The sequence below is a fragment of the Ambystoma mexicanum genome, chromosome 5p (genome assembly GCF_040938575.1).
Source record: "Ambystoma mexicanum isolate Mex_15411 chromosome 5p, UKY_AmexF1_1, whole genome shotgun sequence".
Classification (NCBI taxonomy): Eukaryota; Metazoa; Chordata; class Amphibia; order Caudata; family Ambystomatidae; genus Ambystoma; species Ambystoma mexicanum.
In genome coordinates this window covers 1,059,510,231-1,059,528,939 of record NC_090930.1, presented here as the reverse complement: position 1 = coordinate 1,059,528,939, position 18,709 = coordinate 1,059,510,231, and the positions used below count along the sequence as shown (strand labels likewise).

The 18,709-nt window shown below is 46.7% G+C and overlaps 1 protein-coding gene across 3 annotated transcripts in view; it reads right to left on the bottom strand.

Moving 5' to 3' along the window:
- The window catches only part of JARID2 (jumonji and AT-rich interaction domain containing 2), a 1,398,385-nt gene that overhangs the window by 92,116 nt on the left and 1,287,560 nt on the right, over positions 1-18,709 (bottom strand). For all 3 annotated transcript variants that reach the window (XM_069613558.1, XM_069613560.1, XM_069613559.1), the window contains one exon: positions 2,339-2,446. In XM_069613558.1, coding sequence (XP_069469659.1) covers positions 2,339-2,446 — 108 coding nt within the window. The remainder of the gene's footprint in view (positions 1-2,338; positions 2,447-18,709) is intronic.

The window sequence follows — 18,709 nt, the reverse complement described above, 5'->3', positions numbered from 1 at the left end:
AGATGTTCCATTGCGAGAGCGAACAACAGAGCCGACAAGGGGCAGCCTTGACTAGTTCCTCTTTTTAATTCAATAGGTTTGGATTTTGTGGTACCCAGTGTGATGCTGTTTAGGGGGTGTTTGTAAAAGAGTGAGATTAAGTTGAGGAAGTATTTTCCGAGGCCCATCTTCCGTAGTACTGCAAAAAGATTGGGCCATTCGGCTGAGTCGAATGCCTTCTCTGCATCAAGAAGGACTGCAATTGCCTGTGCCGAGGGGTCCAGTGCTTCGATAATGCCAAAGAGTCGGCGGATGCCGAATGTTGTGCTGCGTCACGAGACAGGACAGCCAATGTTAATTGCACAATGTCTAGCGGAGCTGAAGATCTTTTCAGGTAGGTAAAAAGTCTTGCACAATGTTTTTAGAAATGGTGGTAGAAAATATAACACTTGAAGGGTTACAAGCAGGGAGGCTTGCGAGGGGCAAAGCTTTAGCAACTCTCCAAGGTAACCAAGCAGGTCTCGACTGAGAGCAAGTAAGGCTACACAACAAGAGGTAAGTTCTCTTAGACTTTACAGTACCTCTGGTTAGAAGACATGGTTCTAGCTGGCTTCTGTTTGTGTACAGCTCTGCAGAGTCTGTTGTTCCTGAGCCTCAGTCATGGGGACAAGAGGGAGGACGTCTGGGGACTCCTGCTCTGCAATGGCAAGGTCTGCGGCAGCAATGGGCAAACTTCAATTCAGTGGTCCTTCAGTGTTGCAGCTCCTCACGTCTGACAGCAAACAGCAAATAGCAAAACTGCAGTTCTCTGAAAAGACTTCAGACTTTCCTTGCTTCTGGGGTCCAGCAATCTGTTGAGGTGGCTTAGGCTTGGTCAGTCCTGCATAAGGGAAGTCTGGAGGATCTTCCTAGCGCTCGAATCAGACTTAAAAGCAACACACACAATCTGGTGTTCTTCTCCCTGGCACTTCGGTTCCAGCAGCAGCAGCAGAAATACAGCCAGCTCCAAGAGGATGACCAGACAGGCTTACTTTGGAGTTGATTGGTCCCAACATTTCAGACCTTGCATTTTGAGAAAATGGTCATCCATGGGTGCTGCACTGCAGTTGAGAAATCTGCCTGCTAGTAACCAGCACAAAAGGTAGTAAAAAAGAAACCACTAATACCAGCCATTTGAGTTAGTCAGCGTAACAAAATGGTATATGAGGAGTGGGAGACGGAGTTAGACTGTAACCCCCACCCCCAGAACCCCACATAAGGTTGTCTGTGCTGGACCCACAAAAGAAAAGTTAAGATAAACATAACCTTACTATTCCTAGGAACTGTAGTTCTCACAAGAAAATGCATTTAAACATTAAGAGATGTCCAAGGGACTCCTCAGTGACACTGCACAGAGGGTACTCAGTGTCACTAAGCAAAAACCAGATGCCTGTATTCAACATATGGAGTTTGACTCCATGAAACAGTAGAAATAAAAATCCCAGTAAGAGAATGAGTGAGTGGTAAAAAGTTCCACTCACTCAGGAGATCCAAATCAAAAAAGTCCCGAGTCCAGCAAAAGTGCTGGGGGTCTCTTTGGTTAAAGGGAATTAGCACAGAAAATGAAAATGATCCCCAACAATACACAGACTATGAACTACTGATGTTTGGTTGTTGAAAGATGAGGTAAACTGATGTGATAAGGAAGACGCACTGAAGAGCCCTAGAATATCCAGCTGACCTACTGCTCCATCAGTATTTCCAAGATTGCCTACTGGATTGATTCTGTTGCGACGTTTTGAGCATCTACATTTCACTTACATACTTCTTCCAAACACCTGCCACAGTTATTGCATGGGCCCTTTGTGTATCAAGGCATGATGTAGTACATGGATTTTCCCAATTTACTAGATTTTCACCACATTTTTGCCTTCATGATTTTTCTCCTATGCATGAGTCACTGCAGCACAATTTTACTAAGAAATGTACAAAAGCACTCGTAATTAAGGCATTTTGGAGTTGGATCCTTTGAAACAGTCTTAAAACCACAGCAGACAATTATTAATATATTTGTGCCCATATAGAATTATGTATACAATTTTATTTTCACAAATGCAATGACATTTTTCTGAAAACCATGACAAAGCATGTCCAAGTTCATGAAGTATACATACAAGCATAACATCTCTTTGCTGCTTTAAGCCTTTTACTTTTCACAGGTCTCCGGTATCTATTTTATCTTGCATTTAAATGAAGTCTCAACTTCAAAATCACAGTTATGAATAGATCTATTTTCACCAGGATATACACAAGTGCCTATTTACAAATGCAAAGACCATCTGATAAACCACAAGTACAATGAGAAGAAGAAAGTACTGACCGCGTCATAGCGGTACATCAACTTCAGTCCTCTACAGGATTTCTGTTTCTCCACATGCCGCAGTGCGCACTCCAGACAGAACACCACATTCTCGTGCTCCTGCACAACCTGAGAAGTCAGGACATGACATTCACAATGCTTGCAATTTATAAAATGCACATTTTCACACTCATTTTCTGTCCCAGTTGTATTGTAAAATGAATGTATCTTCTGCAGCTCCACAATTTCACAGCTTTCTGTTTTGTACTGAACCTATCAGATATCTAGCTGTTATCTACCTTGAAAAAGGAAAATTTTCTTACCTGCAATAATGTTTTTTTGCAGTTTAGGATTTTTAAAACGCAATCCACAAGATTCCATTATTAAATTACTTTGTGCCGGGAAACGCAACAGTCTTGAATATGAAGTAACCCATAAGTGATCATCAGTAAAGATTGTTGTACTGTGACACTGATACAGCCACAAGGAAAAACGAATGGCCTCTTCTTGGATTGGGCAATCTCCAGTAAAGTGGCCTTGTTTTCTATATAGAAACGCATCATTCAGTGTAGGGCCTGTCAGCTGGACGACCACATTATCATTTAAAAAGGCAAAAAGCATGGTTGGTACATTGTCACAAAGATCCCAAAACATCTCCAAAGCTTTCCCCTGTGCCACGCCACAAATATAAGCCAACTATTAGCTTTGTATTTTTCTCAGAAGACTATTCTACTGACCAGGCTTGGAGCCAAGAGATACCAACATGTGTCAACCCATGATGAACACAAGGGGATTATTATAAATGGTTAAATAATCTCTGGTTTCCTAAATGGTTTCAAAGTTGATTTTACCACAAAGAAAAAGCATATAGTCGCAGAAAGGGTTTCAGTTAATGTAACAGGCATTCAAAGCAGTGTTAAGACCAACAAATGATAAATACTGAATTAAGCAATTTGAAAAAGGACATTTACAGAAAAACATGACATGGTCCCCTAAGAATATTCCAGTATTTTAAAATCAGTCAGCCCTAGCTCTGGCCACATTTGTACTGCTGATTACGGTAGTTCCTGCTCCACAAACGTGCAGTCTTCCACCCAACCCCTTGACTAAGGGACATCATGTGCTCACACTAATGTGAGCCAGCTCATTTGGCATTTTATGTGGATGATCTGGTTACGATTAACTTTGTGCGCACACTAGTCTTTCCTAGCATGGTAATGCATCAAGCAAGAGCCTCGGAAGGATAGCTCAGGGCAACGTGCTCGCCTTGGAAGAAAGACGACATGGAGCAACACAGGTTCGGTCCACGCTTAGAAGCCTCTGGGTATTAAGCGTGCGATAAATAACCAATCATATCCGGTGCTTTCTTGTAATGACAACATTTTCACTAACTTGCTGCTCGTGCCATGGGTTAGCGCCTCATATCCAGAGTCTCGCCTAATACATCAAGCTTTCACTTGACTGCCTTGATCAAGCTGCTTACCTCACTATCTGCATGTTACAAACGCATGACACTATTGGACATTCGTTCAGAAATGTCTAAAATGTATGCCTCACCTTCCAAATGCTAGCTCCAGAAGCTGATGATCGAGATCTTTGATGCTAAATGAAGGAACAAGTTACTTACCTGTAACTGTTGTTCTCCAGCATGGGTCTGGCATGGATTCACATGCTCATGAATATTCCCCGTCGTCAGGCTGGGAATCCTCGGTAAAGAAAAAAAAACAGTATCAGTTTCGTTTCTGATCTGTCTTTCGTAGTAATAACCAATCACTGGTCTCTGCGTCATACTGACCACAGCCAATGACTGCCCTCTACCTAAGCACCGCCTCTGGCAGCCATCTTCAGATTTGGATGCACGTGAAGTGGCAGTATGACCAAGTGAAGAGCCGCAGAGGGGTAGGCGGGAGGGTTCGCATGTGAATCCATGCCAGACCCATGCTGGAGAACAACAGTTACAGGTAAGTAACTTGTTCCTTCTCCAGCATGGGGTCTGGCATGGATTCACATGCTCATGAATAAAGAATACATAGCAGTACACACATGCACAACCACGGGAGGTGGCAAAGGCTCAACATTAAGCATTACATCAAACTCAACATTAAGCATCTTACCTCCTCACCAGGCTCACCTCAGGCGAACAGGTTGCGCAGCACTGCTTGGCCGACCCTGGACTCCTTCCTGGAATCCCGATCGACGCAGTAGAATTTCGTGAAGGTGTGCGTCGACCTCCACGTAGCAGCCCTACATATGTCCAGCAGGGGCACACCAGAAAGGAACGCCGTGGTAGCTGCGATCGCTCTGGTGGAATGGGCTCTCGGACGGCCAGGCAGCGGTCGGTTTGCCAACCGATGACAGTACATGATACAGCCGGAGAGCCATCTGGAAATGGAAGCCTTCGAGAGAGCCTTCCCCTGATTGACAGGTCCAAAGTTCACAAAGAGTTGTGACGTCTTCCGAAAACACTTTGTGCGGTCCACGTAGAACTTCAGCGCTCTAGCCACATCCAGCGAGTGCAAAGTCCTCTCAGCCGGCGACGAAGGCGACGGGAAGAACACAGGCAACACCAAGGGTTCGTTGAGATGGAAGTCCGACGGTACCTTGGGCATGAAGGAGGGGTGCGTCGTGAGCACTACCCTCGTGTCGTGAAAAGTCAAGTACGGGGCCTTGCAGGAAAGGGCCTGGATCTCTCCCACCCGTCGTGCGGAGGTGATGGCCACAAGAAACGCTGTTTTCCACGACAGAAACTTCAACGGGGCCGAGTGCAGAGGCTCGAACGGAGGTCCCATGAGCTTGGTCAGCACCACGTTGAGCTCCCACGCCGGGGCCGGAGCCTTCACCGGCGGGAACGATCTGAACAGTCCCTTCATGAACTCTTTCACCAGACGATGAGACCACAAGGACGTCCGCCCCGTGGTTCTGGTGTATCGGGAGATCGCAGCAAGATGAATCTTGATGGACGCGTGTGCCAGTCCAGCTTTGGCCAGCGTCAGCAGGTACGGCAGTACGTGGGGAGCCGTAATCCGTAGAGGGTTAATCTTCTGTGCGTGGCACCAGACAGAGAACCTCTTCCATTTGTGTCCGTAGCATTTAAGAGTCGAGGACGCCCTGGCCTTTGCAAGAACCTCTCTGCAGTCGGCCGGTATGTCGTATCCTCCAAACTCTAGCGCTGCAGGAGCCAGGCCTGCAAGTTCAGCGATTTCGGGTCGTGGTGGAGGATGGCGCCTCCTTCCCTGGAGAGTAGATCCGCGTCCACCGGCAGCTTGATTGGCGGGGACGCTGACAAGTCCAGAAGGTCCGGGAACCATATCTGCCTCGGCCACGCAGGTGCGACGAGGATCATCCTGCACCGTGACCTCTTGAGCTGGTTGACAAGCCGGATTAGCAGTGGCAAAGGAGGGAACGCGTAGAGGAACAGGCCCTCCCAGGGGAACGAGAAAGCATCGCCCATGCTCCTCGCCTGGGGAAACCTGCTGGCGAACCTCCGGCACTTGGAGTTCGTCGCCGTCGCGAACAGGTCGATCTGGGGTGTGCCCCACCGTCGGAAGAGGCGATCCACTAGATCCTGCCGTAGTTCCCACTCGTGGCACGAGCGCAGCTCCCTGCTGAGTGAGTCGGCGATGGTGTTTTTTATCCCTGCCAGATGAAACGGCACCAGAAACATCCTTTGGGCGACGGCCCAATGCCACAGGTCCTGCGCCTCCTTGGACAGTGCTGGGGACCTGGCTCCGCCCTGTTTCCTGATGTAAAACATGGTGGTGGTGTTGTCGGTGAAGATCCTCACCACCTTGCCCTTGAGGGACGGAAGGAAGGACCTGAGGGCCCAGAACACTGCACGGAGCTCCAGGACGTTGATATGGAGGGACTTCTCCGTCGGGAGCCAAAGGCCTCTCGCGTGCAGATTTTCGGTGTGCGCTCCCCACCCTTCCAGGGAGGCATCCGTGGTCACTGTCTCCTGGTGGTCTGGGGTCTGGAAGTCCATGCCCGCCGTCAGATGCACGCGGGTGCCCCACCACCGGACCGCTCGGCGGAAACTCTCGTCGAGTGTGATCCTCTCCTCGAAGCCGCCCGTCGTTTGGATCCAGCGCGCGTCCAGGAACTCCTGCAACGGGCACATCCGGAGCCTGCACATGGGAATGAGGTAGATGCAGGAAGACATCATTCCGAGGAGGGACTTGATGGACCTCACCTTGGCCGCGTCGGAAACCAACATCCGCTGTACCTTGCCCAGGATGGACCTGGTCCTTTCCTCCGACGGGGAGGCCAGAAGGGACACTGTGTCGAGCTTCGCTCCCAGAAACAGTGCGTTTTGCGTGGGACTTGGCGTAGTTCACGGAGAATCCCAGGTCCGTGAGAAGTTGGACGGTCCTTGCCGTGTGCTCCACGGCGAGCTCCCTCGTCTTGGCTCGGATGAGCCAGTCGTCCAGGTAGGGGTAGACGTGGATCCCCTCGCGGCGCAGCTGCGCCGCCACCGGTGCAAGGCACTTGGTGAATACCCTGGGTGCCGACCGTAGTCCGAAGGGGAGGGCTTTGAACTGGTAGTGACGCCCTTGGACCACAAACCTGAGGAATTTTCGGTGCCCCTTTAGGATGGGAATATGGAAGTAGGCATCCTCCAAATCCAACGATGACAGGAAGTCTCCTTCCTCCAGCTGACCCAGGACGTGCTGGAGGGTGACCATCCGGAACTTCTGCGCCTTGATGAACTTGTTCAGACGTCGCAGGTCTAGGATGGGGCGCCATCCTCCCGTCTTCTTCTTCACGAGGAAGTATCTCGAGTAAACTCCGGAGCCCCAAAGCCTCTTTGGGACGAGTTCGATGGCGCCCTTCCTGAGCATCGCCTTTACCTCCAGAAGAAGTGAGGGACGTGAAGCTCTTTCCTGGCCACGGGGGGGACGCGTGGGCACCTTCTTTGAAACTCGAGCGCGTGGCCCCGGGCTAAGGCGTCCAGCACCCAACGGTCGGTGGAGATGGACTCCCACACGCTGACGAAGCTCGCCAGCCGGCCTCCCACCGGGGTGCTTCGATGGGGGCCCGACCCCACGGCCGGTTCAATCCTGTTTCGACGAGGCTTTGCCGCCTTGACCTCCTTGGCGACGACGGCGGGGTCCGCCAGACTTGCCTCGTCCTCTGTAGGCCTCCTGAGACGACGAGCGGGCCGCTTGACGGTAGGTGGAGAAACCGCCGCCGGAACCTTTGGAGGTGCCCTTGCCTCCGCTGCTCCGAAAGGGCGTCCGTCGTTGCTGCAGAACCCCAAGGGCCCGGGCCGTCTCAGTGTCCGCTTTAATGGCCTGAAGGGAATCGTCCACTGTTTTCCCAAACAGGTTGTTCCCATCGAACGGCATGTCCAGGACTCTGGTCTGTACGTCTTGACGGAAGTCCGTAGCCTTGAGCCATCCACGCCGCCTAAGGCACACGCCGTTGCCCAACTGGCGAAACCCAGTGTCGGCGATGTCCGTCGCAATAGTGATGGTGTGGTCCGACGCCACCTCACCTTCCTGTAGGATCTCCAGGGCATCCGCCCTCTTGTCGTCCGGTAGGAAGTCCAGCAGGGGAGCCAGTTTGTACCATAGCTCCCTGTCGTAGCGGGCCACGATAGCCAAGGCGTTGGCCGCTTTAATCGTCGTCGCTGCAGACGAGATGACCCTGCGTCCCATAGCGTCCAATTTCTTTCCCTCGCCGTCCGGTGGGGAAGTCGATGTGGAGGCCGCACCCCCCCCCCGCTTTCTTCCTGGCCGCTGCGGAGACGACGGAGTCCGGGGTAGGCTGCGCCCGGAGGCACAGGGGGGCCGCGTCCGGGACCCGGTACTTCTTCTCGTACCGGTCTCTTCTAGCTGGCGTCGTGGAAGGGTTCTTGAGGAGGGCGAGGCCCTCATCCCAAATGTCGTCCAGTAGAGGCACCGCGAGGACCGTCTTCCTCTTGGCCTCGCGCCGTTGATAAAGGAATCCTTCCTTTTTCTTCTCCTCAGGGCAGAGTTGGAAAAGCTCGGATGCCCTGGCGATCATGGAGTGGAACGATCCAATCTCGTCGGGCGGAGAAGCCCTGGTGGGAGGTGACGACGGTAGATCCTCGTCGTATACCTCGTCGTCCGTACCCGTCGCTGCCGTGTCAGTCCCCGTATCATCCCCTCGGGTGGACGGGGAGGAGGGCTGGACGGGGCGCGACGGCTGAAAAGGAGGTGGAGGGGGAATCATCCTTTTCTTGGGCGGGGGAACACCAGAAGGTCCCGGTTCAGGATCCCCCAACGGGAGAGGTTCCTCCGTCGGCAACGGTAGTCTCGTCCTTATCTCTGAGCATAAGGACTGTATAGCCAACAAAATGGCCGCCGAGTTGTCTTGCGGCGCTGGCAGAGGGGAATCCGACGGGCGATCAGGGGCCCCGTCGGCACCCTCGACGATGTCGTCGTCACCTGCGTCGGGATCCATCCCGACGGGCCGGTCTTCTTCCACGCCAAGGCCGTGGCTTAAGACCTCGATCAGCTCTTCCTCCGAGGTTGAAGCCGAATCTACGACGACGCCCTGCCCCCCCCCTTTTTCTTCCCCGCCGGGGATTTCACGGGGGTCCTATCGATGGGCACAAAAGAGGACTCCCTCCGAGGTGGCAGGGAGACTCTGAGCCCCGAGGTCGCCACCACTGGTGTAGCCTCCACAGGCTGAGCCAGGGCCGCCGCGACCGTTTCGATAGAGGGCTTGGCCGGATGGATTAAGGCCTTCACCACCTTAGGTGCGCTCACCGCCTTATCCTTGAGGGGGGGGGGACACTGCCTCGCTCCCCCTCCGATGGGGCCTTCGAGCTCGACCGGGGCCTCTCCAGGAGCTTCGCCGGGTGCTCGCCCTTCCTCTTACCCGACCCAGAGCGTTGGCTCGTGGCTGAAGGTGCCGGGGAGGGTGCGCCCTGCCTGGCGCCCGTAGAGCCCGACCGTTCGGCGCTCCCGGTGCCAGCGGACTTGCGGTGCTTGGCCTTGTGTTGGACCCCCGTCGCCGGGGCGTCCTCAAAGGTCTTAGAAGACCGCTCGGATTTCTTCCTCTTCTTCTCGCCTGACGGGCTCTTCCCTTCCAGCCAGTTGGCGAGACGTTGATGGCGGTCCTTCATGGTCCGCTCCGACATATTGCCGCAAAACGCACAGTCCTTCTCCACGTGCGTCTTGTCCTCATGTAAGCAGTAGAGACAAAAGGAGTGTTCGTCCTCCTTAAAGACGTTCTGCAGCTGGCATCCAGGGCAGACCCTGAACAGCTTTCCGGGCGTCGAGCTTCCCTTCTCCTGGGCCATGTCCGGGCCTGAGAAGCTTCTGGAGTCCTCCAAAAGTGTAGCTCGACGAAATCTTCACCCTTGAGGGGCGCAGACGAATCCGACACGGGTCCCCGTTGATCGGATGGAGAGTCGGTGGAGCTTGAGGCTCTTTTGACCGAAAAAAACGAAGTTTTTGAGAAAAAACGTGAAAAAATAGCACTAACGCTCGAGAGCAATAGCACGAGGATCCCAACACATGAACGTGCGGTAAAAATCTGAAGATGGCTGCCAGATGCGGTGCTTAGGTAGAGGGCAGTCATTGGCTGTGGTCAGTATGACGCAGAGACCAGTGATTGGTTATTACTACGAAAGACAGATCAGAAACGAAACTGATACTGGTTTTTTTTCTTTACCGAGGATTCCCAGCCTGACGACGGGGAATATTCATGAGCATGTGAATCCATGCCAGACCCCATGCTGGAGAAGTGCCACCAACATCATCCCAAGATATAAACCCAGACTAGGCTAGAAACCCTGCACATCAAGGTCTCCGAAATCCTTGGTGAATAACAGTAATCTTTGTAAAGATCCATTCAAACGCAGATATTTACACAAAACCACACTGGGAACAAGTAAGCCAAATTACAAACTATTCCAAACACTTCTATAAGAAACTGCTAGTGAAAAAGTTGCCGTTACTAAATGCAGGCTAAGATATGGTTGCTTTAACTGCTGCAGGGTCATTCTGTGGATTGTATTGTGGGGGGAGGAGGGGAATCAAAAGCCAATGAGGCACCACTTCTTCCTCCAAGCTGTGTAGCCCTCAGTTACTGATTGCTTGGTAGTACTGCTATAAGCATAAGCAACTCAGATCTGTACTTGATCAGGGTAACCACTGGAATAAAATTGAACATTTTACATAAAGGTCAATGACGAAGATTCCATGTTCACCAGTTTAAGACTAAAAGCCTCATTTGGCAAAGAAGAACGAGAGAATGGCATGACTGTAAAACTAAATTAGAACATTGTACCAGTAAACAAATGTCATTGTGACCATCAATAATAATCAATGGAGAGGGAACGGTTACATGAGATTACAACGAATAATACAAAAATACAAAAACGAATGAATAACAGAAGAAAAACAAATATCGACCGGCCCCCCAAATCCACCACACATGTAGCAACACCCAATCACCCCCACACTTTATAACCCCTTACCACCAACGCCATATATTCATTTTTTTTTTCGGTATACATTTCATTCAGGTTTTTTTCTTCTGGTATAATCACTGCATACCAGAGGGAACATATTGGCAAAATGCCCACTGGTGCCAGATTCTCTTCCCTTTTCCCAGCTCGCCTTACATCATGCAGGATTTTTTAATGATTTTCTGCCACCTGGGTAGGGCTGTTGCGGATCACAGGGGGTCCATTGCACACTGCTGCTAAAGGATTAATTTATGCAGTTGAACCAGCTTTGGTGCTACCAGATCTGTGTATTACATTTCAAGGCATGAAAGAGTATAATCACTTAGATTCTTAAAGTGTGATGTACTCAGTAGGACAAAAAACAGGCAAACAAGAGCGGTTGTGGGGCACACAGGTTGCCCTGACGTTTCAATGAAATATGGTAGTCACTCAGAAGCCAGGATCAGGAAAAGCAAGAAGGGCAGACTGGGATCACATCATATCCATCTAGCTGATGCCAAAAATGCTCATTAGCTACATGGCTGTGCTGCTCCCCCACTTAAGTTAGTAGGCAGTAGAACCAGAAGGATGAAGGTAGACGTGCATTAACAGTGATGCTGTGTGGGATAAACCATGATGAGAAAACCGAAAGAGTTTTGGGCAAGCTCAAAATGTTATTGGGCGAGTGTTCCTTCAGTAATGGCTACATTTATACATTATAAGAATTAGAACCAAGTGGTTCTTTTGATTTTCTTAGATATAATATTACCTTTGATGCAGTGAGCCAAATAAGATGTAATCTTATTAAGTAAACAAGAGAATCTTAGGTACTTACAGCAAGTATTTCCATGAAGAAGCCAACTTATTTCCTAGCATTTTGTTCCGAGGTATATGAAGATCTTGGGCCGCCCATCTTAATTAGTAGTTATCTAATGCAGGGTAGATTTTTGGATACTTTGGACATTTTGTATTTCAGTGCATCACACAATAACTAAGAATTTCAGAGGAGATTTGATATTTAATTTATATTGAACGAGTGAGTTAGGTCATTTTGACAGTAGTAGGAGCATTCAAAGTTTCATATGCGGCAGTTAGTCACTGACTATTTTATTTATAGGAAGACTGGGCGTCTACTTCAGACGACGACTCAGTTAACGACTTAAAATGCGTAGAGTTGGAACAGAATCATTTGATTTAATCTAGAATTCTGCCAAAAAGCTTGTACAACATGTGATCTACAGCTTCTTACAGACCTTTTACTTTAAAATGTTATTAATTTATTGATATTTCTAGCAAATTAGTCTTAGAGAGTGGCTGTAAAACCACATGCAGCATGGACATAATGTGATTGGACACCAAGAAATTCCATCCTAAAAAAACTGGCTAAGCAAGCTTTATCAGCAGTAGTAACAATTGTGGAAACTCCTCATCACCATTTATATGCGTTTCTCGTTGCTGGAATTCAGAAAAATCACACTTGTTTGAACTGGCTTTTTGTATCAGATTATTAAATTACTATTTTAGTTTACTTTCTTCTTTTTTCTGGTTCATTTTCCCCCTTTTCTTTTATACATCCACCTGGAGAATTTTTTATAGATTTGATTCATACATTTATAAGTTGTGTGATTCCACTTCAAGACTCCTCACTATTTGGACATTACAAGAGTTATATTTTTGCAGCGTTTAAGGGACAGTGTTTCAATTTTTATCATCATTTTATTGTTTGTATACTTCGTATATAGGTTGAAATTGGGGGATGACTGAAGAAGGTGGGTTGGAGGGGCCAAGCATTTAAAATGTGGTTTAAAACCTGTAAAGCAAGGAAAAGTAAGTCCTTTTTAAGGGAGACAGAGTAGGACGTATGATGTAATGGTGGGAAAACAACTTAAATTACAGTTATAAGAGTGGGTAATATTCAGGGGCTAAATGTTGTGGTTAAAAGAACTTCAATTATATCCAAGCCGTGGGACCTAGTGTTAAACCAAACAATTTTACAAGAGTCACATCTAGAGCAAAAATATGAAAGACGCCATTGCTCAAAATTGTTTCCAAGACAATCTTTAAAGAAGTCTGGTATTTATGATCTGGTCTAGTTTTGCTTTCTGACATAGGTCACATAGGTCAGGGCCCAATAGGAGGAAATGTCTAGTATATGTTATCCTATCTAATATTTATACTTCACCCATCACCACTGTAGTGGTCCAACGGTGCCTGGCCTTTTCCAAAAGGTATAAAAAAAACACAATATTTCTCAAGTGTGTTCAAAATGAGAGCTGTAGAAAGCTTGTTTAGCTTGGGTTGCTCTTTCATGGCTCAGGCTATATGGGAATAAGCTTTAAAAGACGTATTGGGTGATGTAGTAATTACAATGATGCAACATATGTCACAAATGAGGGATAGGAGGACTTTTATAGCGAGGTAGAACTTGATATAGAAGAGAAATTGATATAGAAGAATGTTGAAGGGAAAATCATAGACAGCGTTTTAAATGCAATTTTAAACCCTGAATTAGAAAGGCTGGGTAATAGATGTTCTGGAAGATCTTGCCAGCTCAGCCTGACAGAAGGGAAACAAATTAAGTTTAAAGAGACATTTGGAGGGCACTCCATGAGACGTTAAAGTATCACACACAGACATGCACGGGTACACACTTCCCAAATGTCCACAGTACATTTCAACAGCCTAAGGTCTTGCAACACCCTGGCATGGTCATAATATGCTACCCTTTGGAAAAGCATCAGAAAAAAGGGGGTGAATCCCCTCTTTTTTGTTCATTGGGGGGAGGGTGGGCTGTCTCATGAGGGAGCCAACATGTATAAAAAAACAGGAGTTGAGCCCAGGCTACCCTGCCCTTCCGCACAGACAAAGGAAGGGTGTAAACTACAGTGAATTGTATATTATTCAACAATACATATGGTCAAGGAACCTGAATGATAGTTAAAAGTCATTTATTCACGTTTGCACCAAAAGAATATATATTTTTTTTAAAACAATGACCAGTGCCAATCGCAGTATTCGCATACCTAATTCGGGAGCATAGCCCAAAAAGGATGCAGATTCCCAGTAAAAGTGTGGGGGTTAGTATCAGTGTCAGTCACACTAAAACAGGCAAGTATCAAATAGTTTCCCTAAACAGGTTTGTAGCTAAAAAGGCGAGCTGTGTCTTGCATCAGTTCCCACTATGGATTTTCCCTCTGAGGTTTCCTCAGGACCACCAGCAAAATGCGATATACAACCATCAGGTACCCCAGTTATGGGGAACCAGTCATAAAGGACACCACAAACAAAAAACAAAAATGAGCTATTTTAAAAACTTGACCATCAATAGTATCAATTTGTGCACCATCTTTATGTTCACCACCCACCTTTCATTACTTTCTTGTGTGTTGGGCTGCTTATTATTTCACACCTTAGTATTTAGTGTGTCTTGGATTTTCCTATGACTGGAGATAAAAATAAAAGGGTAGGGGATGGGTCCCAATTATCTACATTCCCTTTGGTATACTAACATTTCATATTTTTCATAAATAACCAATTCAAAACTGGAAGGTAATGCAGCCAATAACCTACATTTTTGTGGCTCTGGAAAAGCATTTATTTTCTTGACTGTGCCTGTACCAGGGCACTCTTCTAGTCCGGTGTGTTATCCAGACATCCCAGATTTTTTCTGTGATCATCAATATATAGGGAAAACAGAGGGGAAGATCCCTTAGTTAACCTAGTCCCACTACCATGTGTGCGTTCCTTTTTACACCTAGTCACTGTCGTATAGGACAAATTATAAATGCATCTGGACAGACAGTTTACTTGACACTATGCCAGCCAGCTTGTGCTTGTGTCTGCTGCTCTTCATTGCTTTTTACTGCGGTGCCAGGTATATATTGTGATGTTCTGAAGAATTCAGAGCGCCGTTTCATGACAACGGATTAGAAGGATCGTACTTTTCTAGTTGCGGCCGACCCTGCTGCGGACAATATTCTAACCTTATCCAAATTGGCATGGATCTCTTCAGCTGCCTTGTTGGTGCTACAAGTTGAGTGAAAGACTTCCTTATTAGTATGCGCATGCCTAGTGAGACGCTTAAATAGCTCTAGGCGCCATCTTGGGAATGGCGAATATCCCACCTTCTAAATGCCGTACTGTGTTTGAACTGCTAGTGATGTTACGATGCCTACGAAAAAGCACATGTAATCACCAATAAATAAGGATCGCACATTTTTGTCCAAGCATGGCTAGGCACTGAGACATACTTCAAAAGAAGGTGCAGTGATATTTGGTGCACTCTACCTCGCCCGTAGTGTATACTTGCTAAGGATCCCGTAGGGCATGCCTATGGTATCTAAGGAGCCCAATCTCTAAAACACAGTTATAGGATTGGTTTTTGGAAGTAGGGTACAACGCGCACTGCCTGAATTTTACTGTTGCCAGTCAAAATTATAATCAGATACAGTTCTGTTTTATAGCGTAAAGGAGATTTAATGATGGAGTGAACAGCTGACAGTTGTTTCGACCACGTGGGTCGTTCACAAGGCTAGCGGCTAGTGGAGATGCAATAAGTGGCACTTATTCAGCAACACTCTCCTGAGACGTCGTGTTGCAGGGATCAAACCCTTTTACTTTCTGGACTTTAAATACTTTGGCAAATGCCAACAGAGGCACGATACTTGGTTACCCATGCGTGTTGGCGCTTCCATTGATTACATTGGAAAGACTCCTCACTTTCAACACTGCTGTAAACGCCAACAAAAGGCATGACACTTAATTTGTAGCTGCGATTTGGCACCATTACTGTACACATTGGAACTGTACCTGCACTTATTCACCTGTCTGGTTTCACATTTCCCTTTTTAACCTTATGCCAGATTGAAACTGATGACCGATGGTTCTGAGATTGCATTTCCATCAGTTACTTCGCCAACATTGATCTACACAAGTATTTTACTTAGACAAGCCGCTAGCCTTGAGAACAACCCACATGGTCGAAACACGTGTCGGCTGTTCACACCATCATTAAATCTCCTTTACGCTATAAAACAGAACTGTATCTGTGATTATAATTTTGACTGGCAACAATCAAATTCAGGCATTGCGCACTGTTCCCTACTTCCAGAAACCAACCCTATAACTGTAAATGATCTGGGCTTTGTTAGGGGGATCCCAGTGGAAGTAATAACACAGCAGGACATCTCTTTTCAACAATTTGTTACAAGAAATGTAAAGATGGTGAGATTAGCGCACCAGTGTTTTCTAGACAAACCCCTAGCCTCTCTATCCCTCAATCTCTAAAACGGGAGGCCTCCGGCACAAATGTTATGAAACACTCAACTTAATCCTTGGTCATCAATCTCGCCCCCTAGGTAGTCACAAAGACCCAAGGGGTATGTTACGAAAGTGGTCTCTTAGTGGAGGAACAAACCCCACTCGATCGAGGTGTTTAAACCTTTATTTACCGAGTCCAATCTGTAAATCTATTTTAGTTCTAATTTTCTCAAAGACATATCACAAGCTCCACCTCGGGGATGGCATCTTACTGTCTGAATGACAAACCAAAACAAGTCAGTGTGTTCATGTAATTTGGACTTAAATTGCACCACCTGGTTTTTAATGCAGGACCGATGTTCACAGATCCGTTGGCAGATCTCTTTTTGATTTGCCAATGTAGATTAGGCTGCATGGGCATTTAATGCCATAAATGACCCATTTTGTGAGGCAGTTGGTAAGAGTGTTACTTTTCCAATTGAGCCCATACGGGTCAATTTCTTTAATATCTTTTGTGAGTGTACACAATGAGCCTTTTCCACATCTGAAATGGCCCGTTACTGGCGGTAATGACCACAAGGTAGTATCAATGGGAGTTTGTTCCGTTCTTCCTTGTATGTGTGCACCGTTCTGTTTGAGGTTTCTAATTTGCTTGAATGCAAACCTTGGTTTTTCCAGTCGGTTTTTAAAATATTCCAATTCTGGAGGATAGTTTGTCTCAACAAATGGCTGATGAGGGTGAATGTCGTGACAAGTGATTTTCTCACCCCTTTGTTTGTCTAGTCAGGCATAGTTGTCCATCAGTATTGCATGCCCTCTTCTGGGCTCTTCGAATCACTTGTGAATGGTAACCCTGTTGTAGTCTGCTGCCATGATCTTGACTGTTGGTGTCAAAATCTGGCATGGTGCTACAGTTCCGTCGTATTCACAGCAACTGTCTATATGGTAATTACTCTCTTAAAGCGAATGGATGAAAACTTCCATATGTCAATAAGGTGTCATCATTGTGGTTTTTTTTGTTTTGAACAGGGTAGTACCAACACACAATCTTTGTGGGGACTTTCCATTTGCAATAATGATGCACCCTCCCCATAGGGCAATTAACTTCACTATTATCACACACAGTCCCAAAGCAGACCATGGCATCTTTATAAAGCCAATCCTCAAGAAGAAGGGCGTCCAATCATTTTAATCACACACCTTCGCTGTGAGGACTTCATTCTTATCACACGCCATCTCTATGGGGACACACACTTATCACACACCACCTCTGTGAGGACCTGAACATCTGTATCATGACACAATCTCTTTTGGGACTTTAACAGACTACATCTTCTGTATGGGGACTTCAGTATCCCGATACTCACACACCATCTCATGCAGAATTCAACATCGGTATTACCATACAATATTTCTGTGGATTCTTTATCATCCTCACGCACCATCTCCATCTGGGATTTAACATCATTAACATACACTATCGCTGCAAGGGACTTTTATAACACCATTTCCACACACCATCTCTATGAGGACTTACCTTTATGAACACACTGACCCTATGAGTACTTCAATAATATTATCGCACAATCTTTGTACAGACTTTCCATTTACAATCATGCACCCACCCCATAGGGTAATCGAATTCACCAATATCACACACAGTCCCAAAATGGACAGTACCATCTTTATAAAGCCAATCCTCAAGACGAGATTTGTTTAAAATCATTACACTCACACCACCTCTGTGAGGACTTCATTCTTATCCCACACCATCTCTGTGGGGATATTAACTTAATTATCACACAGCACCTCTGTGAGGATCTGAACATCTCTATAGGACACAAAATCTCTATTGGGACTGCAGCACAATATGCCATCTGTATGGGACTTTAATATCCTGATAATCAGAAGCCATCACTGTGGGGACATCAACATGTATATTGCCATACAACAGCTCTGTGGATTCTTTGTCATTATCATCATCAACATCATTATCACAGACTATCCCTGCAAGGGACATTAACATCACCATTATCACAAACCCTCTCTATGAGGACTAAGCATCTTTAGAAACATACACCAACCCTATGGGTACTTCAAAAATAGTATTAACACACAATCTTTGTGAGGACTTTCCATTTACAATAACCATGCACCCTCCCCACAGGGAAATGATCTACAATATTATTACAGACAGTCCCAAAGTGGACCATGACATCTTTATAAAAACCAATCCTCGAGAGGGGATGTGTTTCAGTGTGCAAGATGGTGACTGTTAAACAAAAATACCTGAATACAAATCCATGCTCTCTCCTTGACCACACTTTGTGATCCTTGCTCGGTTGTGTCATCTTTCTGTTCCCCAGTTCTCTTTGCAGACACATTTTGGAGTGTTAATGTTAGGGCCTAATGACAGAATGAAGAGCCTTTAAGTGAATATCTTATGGGAAATAAACTACATCACTAACCATCTCTTGTGAATCCCTGGTGGCAGGTACTCGTGTATAGAAGTAGAATTGTGTAATGTTCAAAAAGTAATGTGAAACACATGTTAAGCATTTGCATATGAATGTATTCAATTCCAAATATGAATAATGAAATAAGTCCCCACAAGGATGGTAATACATGTTCAAGTCCCCACAATGATGGCATCGTACACGCGATAAAAAATTGGCATTTCTGCAATTAATATTTTGAAGCTGGATCCTTAA